General features: G+C 34.7%; 1 protein-coding gene across 7 annotated transcripts in view; it reads left to right on the top strand.

Moving 5' to 3' along the window:
* Positions 1-13,422, top strand: part of ryr3 (ryanodine receptor 3) — a 169,263-nt gene that overhangs the window by 68,513 nt on the left and 87,328 nt on the right. For all 7 annotated transcript variants that reach the window (XM_069193299.1, XM_069193301.1, XM_069193302.1 and 4 more), the window contains 6 exons: positions 664-782; positions 3,228-3,361; positions 3,700-3,941; positions 4,367-4,559; positions 11,472-11,688; positions 12,910-13,014. In XM_069193299.1, the coding sequence (XP_069049400.1) occupies positions 664-782; positions 3,228-3,361; positions 3,700-3,941; positions 4,367-4,559; positions 11,472-11,688; positions 12,910-13,014 (1,010 nt within the window). The remainder of the gene's footprint in view (positions 1-663; positions 783-3,227; positions 3,362-3,699; positions 3,942-4,366; positions 4,560-11,471; positions 11,689-12,909; positions 13,015-13,422) is intronic.

Below are 13,422 nucleotides of genomic sequence, written 5' to 3'. Positions count from 1 at the left end.
ACATGGGAAATGTATTGAAGGTGACTGTTGTTAGCACCCTTCACAGTGCCACTAAGTAGTGTCATGCAGGCTTCCTCTCAAGAGCATCTTAATTCTGCCCCGCAGGTCGGCTGTCTTTAGTCCTGGGCTTCTGCCAAGCAAGAGGCCATATAGTAATGCATTATCTTGAATTTTTATATCTTTGTTTCCTGGCAACAAAACCTAGACTACCAAAATCATTTTGTCTGAAAGCTGCACTGGATTTGTGCTTAATAGTAATAGTTGAGGATCTTGCATATTGTTTCCTCATTATACTAATTTGCATGTTATGTATTGATGAAAACTGTCCAGTGTTCGTGTCCATTATTATAATATATTAAAACTGACTTTTGTCCTCAACATGAAAGTGCTGTTTCTGTCTGCAGTGATCTAATCAATGAGTCCTTTTTCAAAAGATGAACTATGCCCCAGCTGAAATTAAAATGCCAACCTTCCCATCAATCACAAATTAAGAATACTGTATCCAATTTTACCTTTATATCGGCATTCCTTCTACCTATTAGAAACCCCAAATTAAGAAGTGGGCTTGTAATTTGCAATTACTGGCTGGTTTGAAATTATATTTGATCTTTCCCTTTTCTCATCAATTATGTGTCTATAAACTGCCATTTTTTTCCCATTAAGGAATTCTTGAAGTTCTTCACTGCATCTTAATTGAAAGCCCAGAAGCCCTGAATATCATACAGAAAGGTCATATCAAATCTATCATTTCCCTTCTGGATAAACATGGACGCAATTACAAGGTATGTGGGAACTCTTTTATAGATGTTTGCTATGAGGTACATGTGTATGAGTACTATAAGACTAGAAATGAAGACTACTGTCTAACTTGTCCCCAGAGGGATAAAAAGTTGTCTCAAGGACTGAAAAATGTGACATCTGAATGTGAATAATGTGGTGATCTTAATGAAGTGGTACGTGACATTTATCTTATTGCTTCCTTTATACAATAAATCACAGTTGCAGTAAGTTGCAGTTGCAGTGCTTTTACAAAGATCAAAGACACTTAATATTATTACCTAGTTGTGACATAAATGCACTGTAGTACATTTAATCTGATGTAGTTAAAAGATATGAACTAAAACCTTGATGTGCATTAGGAGATGGATGTTCACACTATGAAGTAGAGTATGAAAAATAGATGATGTTCATAACACATGGATAATGTGATGCATTAGTTTGTAACTGATAATGCAAATTTCTTACTGTTTGTGTTCTCAGTTATAGTTATTAAAAACAGTACTATTTGAATTTACTATTCTACTATACATTAAAATATATTCTTAATTTACATTTTGTCATAGTTTATCGAAAGTTGACTATTTTGTTAACAAAAAGTGTGCTTACTTTTTTCGTGGTAACTGACCTGGTAACAGACTCTTCAAGGTTTCTGTCAAAGGTTTACTTTTAATGTTGGTGACAGGCTATGAAATAGAACTTTAAAGAACCTTAGATTCTGGTTTTATCTGTACCAATTTTAAAGATACAACACTGTTGTAGAATGTGTGTAAAAATAATTCTGCCAGAACCAATTTCATCTTTAAAATTACCTGCAAGGAGCCTGGTTTTGGCAGAGTAGATATGACATGTATATTGTTTATTGTATGTGAATAAGCACTAAATCTGTATTAGAACAAAGAAGTCATTGTGAATATTGTTTTCAACATTTTACATATAGTATAGAGCGTAGTATACATTATATATAGTATGCACATATATAGTATAGTATATAGTATACATAGCATAGTACACTGTATACTATATACAGTGCATATAGTATAAAGTATTTGGAAGTGACATATTTTGTGCTGTTTTGGCTCTGTACTCCAGCACATTGGATTTGCGAACCTGCCAAATTTAAATTAAGAGTATGTTAATGTGTCCAATTACTTTTGTTCCCCTAAAATGGGAGGACTATGTATAAAAAGGGCTGTGATTCCTATATGGTTCACCCAATATAGATGTAAATACCCTCGAATTAAAGGTGACATTCTGCACTTTAACCTCATAGTCATTGTTTCATTTAAAATCCAATGTGCTGGAGTACAGAGCCAAAACAACAAAATTGTTTCACTGTCCAAATACTTACGGACTGCACTGTATAGTATATAGTATACACATTTTCTTGTATTGAAATGGCTTTTGCTAAGGGAGTTGTGTGTAACTGGAATAATCTCAGCTTTTAATTGTCAGTGTATCCTTAAAATTCAGTGTTGTTTAGTCACAAATTATATCTGCAGGATTCTTGCAATATCATGAAGAAGAGCTGCAATATTAATCATCTTGTCCTGGCTAAATGCCTTTGGCTAGGGCTATTTTTCAAGTCCTTAATTCCCTTTCTGTGTAAGGAGAGGGCTACAGTCCTGAGTAGTAGAGTAGTAGCAATGTGAAGGAAAATTTTGTACAATCAATGTTGGCATTTTATCCCCTATATGAAATTTGGCAAATACTTGATAAAAGGAGTTTCTCTGGTTGTTGCATTCCAATTATTGTACAGTATGTTGTTTTTCTGATTCTATTAATTCAGAAGGAACATAACATTGCTACCTGAGCATTCCACAGCCAATTTGACATTTAGTTAAAAAAAACAACTCCCAACACATACAGTACAGTAGTAAACAAGGGATTTTTATACTTACCTTAAAATCCCTCTTCTTGTATATTTCTTACCTTTCTTCTGACTAAACTACTTTCCAGTCTGGGGAATAAGCACTCATTAGGCATGTGTGAGGGGTACCTCAAAGGGCAAGGCCAAAGGCCAAGTGATTCATTTTAACAGATTATTTCAATATAACACTAAAAGCCATCAACTGTATATGTTGTACTGTAATATGCTGTTGGTACAGTATATTGTAGTATATTATGTCTATGCTCTTTATACAGTATATTATCTAATCATAAGTAATCATAAATTCTCCTAACTTAACCAAACCATTCTTCTTTTAGTCTCAAATCTCTTTTAACATTTTAACATGAGTATCTTCTTACTGTTTGTGTTATGCACTTCAGAGTATTTATGTCTGCAATTGAAATGGCTTCTGAATTATTTTAACATTAATTGAGATAAACATTAATAAAAAATGGATACCTAACACCAACATGTAAAACATTAACTTGTACTGTAGTATGTAAGGTTAATACGGTGCACACTGATAGCAATGATCTTTTTTTCTCTGGCTGTGTTTTAGATTTTGGACGTGCTGTGCTCCCTGTGTGTATGTAATGGAGTGGCTGTGAGAGCCAATCAGAACCTCATCTGTGATAATTTGCTTCCCAGAAGAGATTTGCTTCTCCAGACCCGTTTAGTTAATGATGTCCAAAGGTAACAAGCTAATCAATTCCAGTCAGCTACTGCATTCCTTGTTTAGTAGGACCTCATTACAATGCAGACAATTTCATTATGTGCAAAGACTGCATGTTTTAGCACATCTGTGTTTTAACATTAACTGTTAAAAATCCACAATGCCAATGTATGAACGTTTGTGTTTTCAGTTAATGAGGATTTGGCTTTGCGTACTTTTTGAAAGAGTGGTGCATTCTTAAAAGGATTGAATTATTGAGTCCTTGAATCAATTAGCCTTGCTGAGACGTGCTCAGATATTACAACCATATTGAACTAATGCACTGACAGTAAAGCATATTTTATTTTTTTCTGCACAGCATGAGGCCAAATATTTTCCTGGGGGTCAGCGAGGGCTCAGCCCAGTATAAGAAGTGGTATTATGAGCTGATGATTGACCAAGTTGACCACTTTGTGACGAGTGAGCCCTCTCACCTGCGAGTTGGCTGGGCCACAACAAAGGGGTACGCCCCATACCCAGGGGGAGGAGAAGGCTGGGGAGGGAATGGTGTTGGAGACGACCTCTACTCCTTTGGGTTTGATGGACTTCACCTTTGGTCAGGTGAGTGAGAATTAGGAATACCTACTGATTAGTCCATCGTTTCCTTCTTCCTAACTTATTATCATTATCTGACCCACTTGCCTGAGTAGTTTAGCATATCTTCATATGTTTCTCAGGATGGGAGTTATTGTTTTGAGTCTCGTCTTAACTCCGCTTGAATAACAATTTGATTTTAATAGCTCACTTGTCAGATTATTTTCACGTACTCTATATGTTGTTCCTAGAGACTTCTGAAGATATAAAGTGACTGATTTAAATATTTAGAGCAATGACGGGATGAAAATGTACAGTATCCTACAGCCACTTACTGTAAGACTTCAGTTTAGCCAAATACATTAAACACTGAAGTTTCAAAACCTCCCTCTATTCTTATGTATGGAATGTTGGTACTGGGTTTATAAGAAAAGCTTTTGTATTCCTCATAGGGCGTATTCCTCGGGCTGTGGCTTCCATAAATCAGCACCTCCTGAGCTCAGATGATGTTGTCAGTTGCTGCCTAGACTTGGGAGTACCCAGCATTTCATTTCGGATCAATGGGCAGCCAGTCCAGGGCATGTTCGAGAATTTCAACACTGATGGCCTCTTCTTCCCGGTGGTCAGCTTCTCTGCTGGAGTCAAGTAAGTGTGAAGAAAGTGGCTTCCTAATATAAACAAAGAATTTATCAGCTTGTACAGTATTTTTAGTGCATGTGAAACATAATCTATTCAGACAAAACTGGAAATGATTAGTCAGAAGAGGCTACCTTTTGAAAGCGACTTAGATGTTTATGTTAACACATCTTGTTAAAAACACAAAATAATGGAATGTAAAGTATAGTGTTACAGCTATTGGAGGTGGATGCCGAGGTGTCATAAGAAATTTCGAGACAGTGGTCAACATCTAGTGTCAACATTTGCAGTTCTTGAGAGCTTCAAAGCAAGAATCGAACTGAGGTGTTTGCTGAGTTGGAAGAGGTCTGAGACACATTGATCAAAGGAAACATCTGGTTTATCTTGGTTGATTAAGTTCATGGTACAGTAAATCATTAAGAGTCAGCAACAGTCCAGGAAAACTGGATAAAAGTTTGCGAACGAGCAGAGAGGAGAGAAGGGCGTGACATGGATGAAAGACCAAGAGAGAAGAAACAGTGCCAGATGAGATGTTCTTTTTCTGATCAGCTTTTAAGACCAGATGTAAATGAAGTAATTGGACCTGTGTCTTAGGAAACTGATTTCCTTCACAAATAATCCCTAGGTTAAAAACAGTCCCTCTAGGTTTATGTACAGTATACATTTTTTTTAGAATTAGGGAGATAGGTTCCCATTTATTTTGTAGTATCCATATTTATATAGTGATTAAACTCTAGGTTATGTTCTGTTTGGTTTTAGATAGCAGGTTTTTGCAGGATTTTAGAAATCTCTGTTTTTGGCCTGATAGTCATTATATTGGATTTGAAAATGTAATTGCGGTCTGGAGTTTTTTTAGGTTGGTCAGGATGAAGTCTTCTGAGACATCTTGTTTTTAACTAAAGTTACTTGGAGTTTTATGTTGTGTGTTGCTTACTTGTTATTATTGTCATTATTAAGAGATTTTCATTTATGCCACACTCCTCTGATTTATTACTTCTTTGCCAAAGCTGTGCTGCAGAGCAAAGATCTCAAGTGTCTCTAATTATACACTGTTATGAGACATTTACACAATTCTAATTCAGGTTTATAGTTTAGTATTAGTCAATTTTCTGCCTGATAATGAAAAGTGCTTGAGCATAATATTTAAGATGGAGCAGTTTAAATGCAGATGGTGAACTGTTTGTAGTGCTATAAATTTTACGTTCATACTGGCAGATATAACCAGGTCAAATAATCGTATACATTAAGTAGACAAAACATAGATAATTATACTGTACATACAGTAGACTAAGACTAGACTAAAACATAGACAATTATACTATATAAACCTAAAGAGATTCTTTCTTTAGAATTATAAGTGAACAACATGTTAGATAACAAGTGGAAACATACTGTATACTTAGAATCAGTAACTTATCCCTTGTAGGTACAGTATTTTTTTTTTTTTTTGCAGGTGCACTTGGCTATGTTTAACAGGTTAAACTGCCTCATTACCTGTGTTTAATCAGCTCTCTCACTGATGAGATAATGTGATGCTTATACAACTGAGTCAATAAAACCCAATTGTATTATGGTCAGTTATGAATGATTAATGAAAATGATGAATAAATGAATAACAAAAATATTTAATCAATGCTCAAAATAAGTATAATTTATTTTAGATTAGTCTATAATTATTGTAAATTCATAAGGTATAGATTGTGAATAGTCAAGGTAATACATGATGTTTTTATACTGTATGTGATTCCTACCTGTATATGAAATTGTTTATTTGAAAAAAAGCTAATATCAATATCCTGCTTTCGCTTTGATTAAGGATTTTTAGACCACTAATGAGTGGTTTACTTTTTCTAATTATTCTTAATAAGATTATGTGTGCTGTCTAAATTACCTAATCCTCTCAGTTGGAAAGGCTTTGCAAGTACCTGCACAGAATACTTTAAACATAGTTATCTTTCACAATTCCTCTTAAGAAATAAGTGACTCATGACAAAGATGAAAAATAAATAAATCTTCTATTAATTAATTACAATGTTAGGTAGAATGAATCACCTTCCTGTGTTGTAATAAAAGCACTTCTGCAAAATAGAAATAAAAAATGTATTTGTTATTACTAAATTTTTTGTATACACTGGCAATCGACGATGATTGTCTACTATGAACCTTAAGATTACTGATAAGGGCAGTACAAGAATGACACATTCTCCAAGAGATTGAGTAGGTGTGTTGTCATGGGAGATATCAGGTGGTGTGCTGAGCAATCCAGTCATGGTGAGCGCTTTTCAACACCCTCACTTTACTTCCTAGTTCTGATATGTTCTACCTACTTCTGATAAAGTGCTGGGCTCCTTTCCAGATATCCTTCCTCCATCTGGTCAATATCAACTCCTAGGCTCAATATCAGGTTCCCTTGGCTGGAAGAAGAGAACTGGCTTTGGTAGCCTGGAGTCTCATATCTGGACAATATGACCAACCCAATGGAGCTGATGACTAATGATCACAGCTTCAGTGCTTATGGTTATGCATGGATGAGAAGACTGATGTTGGTGCATCTGTTCCCTTGGTATTTAAAGTGTTCTGCAAACAGAATTGGTGATTTGTCATGTAAATTGGTGATATCCAGTCATATCAGGTCAATTCCATTCTATCTTCACCATTCAGTGCAGGATTTGATTGAGGTTATACTTTAAAATCTTAAGATTAATAAAACAGCATTTTTCAGGGGTTGTTTGGACACCTATACACCTTACAGTTTCTCAATTTGAAGCAGTAGTGAACTATACAGTAGCAAAGAAATACCAACATGCTATTTTTATTAATAGTTGATCACCATGCATAGTATCATTTTAAGTACTGTGTGTCACTGCATCTTCTAAAACTACTGTAGCTGCAGTTCATAATACCTAGTGTAAAACTAAATGTCATATCCATTTATAGTTTTCAGATTGAACTGTACATTCCTTAATGCAGACTGGCTTTCCCAGCTGCTTTGCATTTACTCAAGAGATGTCTGCTCTTCAGTGAGATATGTGCAAACTATAATAACGTGGAGTGAGCCGACTAAGGAAATGGGTATCTTAGGGGAGAAATAATTTAAATGAATTTCAATTTTATTTTTGAATTTTTTGACGTAAGCAAATGGTGTAATCCAGCCCCCCATTTTGCTGGGTAAAAATGACTTAGAGAGTATGCATTACAAGATTTTTTTTTTCTCCTATTAACTAGAGTTTTATACCCCTGTTTTATTCATTTTAGCCCTCTTTTGCATTTTCTTTTCCTTGGCCATTCAGGATGACTTGTGCATAAGTGGAGGGGTGATAACCTGCTGTCTTGGGTAGACTCCACTTAAAGCTTGCTCAGTCTGGCCTGCATAATGCTCCTTCTTAAACTCAATTGCTAAAAACAGTTTCTCATTTTTACCCCTGTTCTGCTATAGTATGTACTTGGAGGTGTTATATGCATTGAATAGCTGACATGTTACCCATGTAGATGCTGCACTTCAGTGGTGGATTAATCAGGTAACCTCTTACTGTACTGTACATGTACTATAGAATGCTTTTTGATCTTTTTAGATAACACAAACTGTGTAAAATCCACAGGATTATTACTGATATGTTTTTCTAAATCTCATGCAAAACCCTACAAAAGTAGTTTGTAAGTAAATGCAATTACTATATATCACAGTCCACAACCATCAGAGTATATTATCTCTCTTGTTTTCACTCATCTGTTTTTGAATGAATAGAATTTACCATGAGCCTAGGTTTTAATGTTCTGTAGAAACTACTAAACAACACAACCATGTGTTCATGATAATAGCTTAGACATTTTCAAAGATGAAAAACAGATATCGGTCACAAATCATTGAAATCCATGTAAAGCACTAACAGTACAATATATTCCATTTTGCTAATGAAGCAAAATATTGGTGAAGGGAGAAGAATTGAAAAGACTTGGTTTTGACAGTCAAAGTAAGACTTGCAGATTCAGCAATAATGGGTGCACAAATATTTTGCTGTCATATACAGTACACAGCTTTTTATTTTTGCAGTTGGCAGTCAAGCAGCTTATGTCAGTGTACAGTGTCTTATCTCTCCCTGTGGCCATTTTCTTCCATATCCATTTCTCCTATGAAGCCATACAGTACCTTTCTGTCCTTCACTCTGTTCTCCCCTTCCAGAGCCTGTTCATTTTCTACCCACAGTCCTTAGTGGTTGTATGAACTATCCACAAAAATCAGAACTGCTCAGTCCCTGATAATTTTTGACGCCTGCTTAAGATTAAGATTCATACTTTAAGACACCTGTGACATCTTATAAATTCTTTAACTCATACACCATTTTGTACCCATTTTTTGTTGTTCTCAGACTGATAATGTAATTTGCAAATTGCACTTATTTATTGTCAGTATTGGGCATTAGCTTAGCGTAACTTTAATTAGGAAAACAACTGTAGTTAGCTGTTTTGGTGACTGGCTTTATAGTAGTGAGTAACTTTTATTTAAGCTATACTGTATGGAGCTCCTGCTATTGTCTCTTTTTTATGCGGTTTTCTTTTTGACTGATCTTGCCTAGTTGACAAGGGTCTGCATAGCTGTCCTCTTTCTTGGCAGGGTTAGCTGCTGAAGTCTGATGAGCTGTTCAGGAACCCCTGATTGCTATAGCGAAGACTGTGAAGTTACTTTCTCAAAAGTTTCAGTTTTAAAACACAACATTAAAGGTTAGGGTGACTATTTCCACAAAACAATGAATGGTTTGAGACAGAGCAGGAGTTTAAAGTTTCTCTGATACTCAAAGCAGTAATTATTACACCTGAGCATTTCCTTTATGTTATTCCTTATATTATTGTAATATATAATATATTATTATATTATTTCAAGATCAGACAATCAAAGAGAGTGTCAGTGCAAATTAGGGCTGTACAATAGATTACTTTTCAGGTGACAATAAAGATAACTATTAAGTAATTGTAACTGAAAGTAATTAAAGATGGATTTTTTCTTAATTCTGTAAAACATACTGTACGTATAGTATCATAATGAAAAAAATAACAGTGAATATTCAGCAAAAATCTAGAGCTTGGTAAAATGAAGCTTACTACAATGATTCTGTTGTTTAATTCCTGTAATGTTTTGTTTTTCATTTATTATTTTCCTTTTTTTATATTGAAATGTAGTTATGAGAATAACAAGTTACATTTTCCAATTAGCGTAGTTTATAGCTTAATGGCATATTGTGTATCTGTCTACTTTATCAAAGAGTAACATGTAGCTCTAGATAGCTATTATTTTTTTTAGCTCTTCCTACACTGTTTACAGTAAACATGAAACAGATGCCACCAGGGTGTTTAGATTACTGCTTTTTTATCCACTCCATCTGTATATTTGATATTGTTACAATTAGATTCTGACTTCAGCTTGCTTTGCAAGCAAAGTATAAAGATTAGTAATGTTACCCCCTAAAGTCTGGGAATATTGAGCATTACACAGCATGTGTATTCTTTATTCTACAGTTATAACAGAGTAATAATCAGGACTAGACAAACAAATGCTTATTAACAATACATAAGAAAACTGCAGTATACAGTATAACAACACAGTTTACATAACATGCACCAGTTAAAAATGTACAAATCAGTAAGCTTCAGAAACTTCAATAGACGCACTGTAGCCCAAAATTCTGTCCTTATATGTAAAAACTGGCATAATACACCTATATATCCTATATAATTGAGAACATGCATTGTAATAAGATGGATTCTTACCAGGACTAAATTTCCCTCTCTAAAGAGATAGTCCCAAATGAATTGGAACCAATTTCCCCCTTCTACACAAAGGCATCACAATAGTAGGAGATATGTGTGTAGCCTGTGGATTCCACTGTAATGCCCCAGAATACAGAATACAGCAAGCTCTCTTCTATAATGAAACTCAGCATTAGGTATTCAGTGTTGGTTTGTATGTTTCCCTGGATCTCTGTTTGTGTATTTATGCTATATCTTACTAATATATGCAGTGACCTAAGAACGGTCCAGTCACTGTTGAATGTTTATTCCTCAATATGGTGGTCTTAATAATTTACAGTGAAGTTTTATCCTGAGTCAGTTTTAGGACTCCCTTTGATCTTAAGTGCTCTCTGCCTCAAGGACAGCTAAACAGCCAAACAATAGCCATTGTTCAACTGTCGTTTGTTCAACTGTTTCAACCTGCTGAAACTCCAGTCACAGTAATATTGTTGTAGTTGATAATTCATTTTCAGTTGACGTTTTTAACACTTGTTGCAAACACAAACATTGCCTTAATAATATTTTCTTATTTATTTTATTGTACATGCATTTTGTCGTGTCTGTTGTACTAAATGTATATGTATATGCTAAGCAAAAATACTGAAGCAAAAAATCCCATTTACAAAATAAGAGTAAATGAAAGAAGACTATTTGCGCCATCTATCTCATTTAGGCTTTTGTATCTTATTTTAAGAACACAAGAAATTATTACTGTCTTATGTTTATGTTAGAGATTTATACTTAACAGGGAAACATACTGTAAGTAAACTAAGGGAAACTAGAATGATGCTGTATTTACTATATCTAAAGTTCATACTGCACATAGGCTGTTATTATGTACTAACACAAAAAGAAATGGCTCTAATTATCAAATTCGTGCTTTATTTTCACATATATTCATCCTGTTGGTTCTAATATACTGTACATAATAAAGTTTTGGAGTCGTTTAATCAAAGATTTTCAGTAGGAGCAGTTTGTATCATAGGCCATATTTCTTAAAATGATAAATGGTTGTATTACCTTTCGAGCTACAAACATTTTGAAGCTTAGGACACGAGGAATCATTCCTTAAATACGATAGGTTTGACTAAAATGGGTACTTAAAAGGCGCCTGGTTTTCTTTTTTTTCTTCATTAGGGTGCGTTTCTTGCTGGGTGGCCGCCATGGCGACTTCAAGTTCTTGCCCCCCTCTGGCTATGCTCCATGCTATGAAGCCCTGCTTCCCAAGGAGAAGATGCGGGTGGAGCCTGTGAAGGAATACAAGCGGGATTTCGAAGGCGTACGGGATTTACTGGGTACCACTCAGTTCCTTTCCCAAGCCTCCTTTATCCCCACTCCTGTAGAAACTAGCCAGGTAAGCATGAGAATCTCTGTCCTGGGGTCATTTTGCAAAACCCTCTTTTTCTTAATCTTCTTACTCAGTGGCAATCACAAATCTTTAAAATATTTAACACTAACCACTCTATTTCATTAGAATAGCATTAATGTCCAATGCCGTTTGCTTCATCATCTTTCGGAGCTCAGTTTTTAATGATTAGAAAACATAATGTCTCAGCCCTCAGGAGCACATTCACCTTGCCCATGGCAAGGGGATTGACTATCAAGGTGCTAAGCACACTGTTTTCAGTCCCCTTCAAGAACAATCCTTTTCTTTCTTGCTGTACACTGTAAACAGCTGTGTGTTGTCCAATTAAATGATAGCACTAATAGATAATTACTTCAGACTGTTATCATCTTTATTTGATTTAAGAAGTATATAAGACAGTTCACAGGAACTGTGTCTAGCCAGAGTCTGTTTTATTTCCATGTACTACATCCTAATAGGGGCATCACATGAGAAGAGCAGAGTCACTGATATTAGCAAGAGCCTCGACAGGATACTGACATTTTTTAATGAATTATTAAAATTATTAAAAAAGAGCTCCAGAACATCATAAAGCAAACAAGTGAAGGAGCATATTAATATTTGTAGGGAAGATAATGAGGTTTGAAAATGAGCATTTCTCATCTAGATCATAAAACTTCTTTCCTCAAAAGCTAAATGCAGATTTACTGTATATATTTAAATTATCTACAGATACGACCAACCTTTACGATCAGAAAATGGAGCTGTAAACAGAAAACGCAATTAATATTTCAACGAACAAATGAAGAAATAATCCCTTAAATAAGCCACATTCAAATAATACTTGCTACAGTATATACAGTACATGACCAGTCAAATGTCTGCACAGGAGTCCATTGCTATGCATGATTACACAAGATTGTATAATATTTTTAGCATTTTTTTGTTAATGAATTTATATTGTAAATGTATACACTGATTACCTGTAAAGATATCATTGTTGTTATAATAAAATGACAAAAAATCATGATACAACACAAACCTAGAAACAATTCCTGTCCCTCACTGTTTCATACCTATTTTCTTATCATTTCTGATAACCCTGCAGTAGGAAATCTACATCACCCTTGTTATTGTTTAAATGCTTGTTCCAAGAAATGTGCTAATTGAGTTATTTATTTTAAAGGGTATTGTAAAGAAGAATAAGTGATCCCATTAAATATTTTTTAGATTGTGATGCCTCCACACCTTGAAAAAGTCAGAGATAAATTAGCAGAAAATATCCATGAATTGTGGGGGATGAACAAGATAGAACTTGGTTGGTCCTATGGCAAGGTATGTTAATTTTTAAAATATGTGCATGCTGGCAGGAAATCATGACCACAGCTTGTTCTCTGTAATGCTTCCCAGACACTTTTGGGTCATGGAATGACATTAGCTTCAATCACAGGTCTTCTGTATCAGGTTAGCCATTGCAAATATTAATGTTGTAATCCTTATTTTTTTTAGCCTAAAGTAGGGTCCGTGAAAAATGTCTGAAGATGTTATAGCAGTTTCTTTAACCTTTAAGCTTTCCAGTGTTAAAGGTTTGTTACTTTATATTAAACAGGAGATACAGTATATAGGAAGGATTGCTTTTGTTTAAATTATCAGCAACATTTGGAAGTTTATTATAACAAATAAAAGCTACAGATACACATTAGTGGTATAAAAATGTGTTTAAAACTATTAAAGTTTGGTTAT

This window comes from Lepisosteus oculatus, chromosome 8, assembly GCF_040954835.1.
Source record: "Lepisosteus oculatus isolate fLepOcu1 chromosome 8, fLepOcu1.hap2, whole genome shotgun sequence".
NCBI classification, from domain to species: domain Eukaryota; kingdom Metazoa; phylum Chordata; class Actinopteri; order Semionotiformes; family Lepisosteidae; genus Lepisosteus; species Lepisosteus oculatus.
Note: the sequence above shows the minus strand (reverse complement) of the source record. Positions and strands in the feature narration are given on the sequence as shown.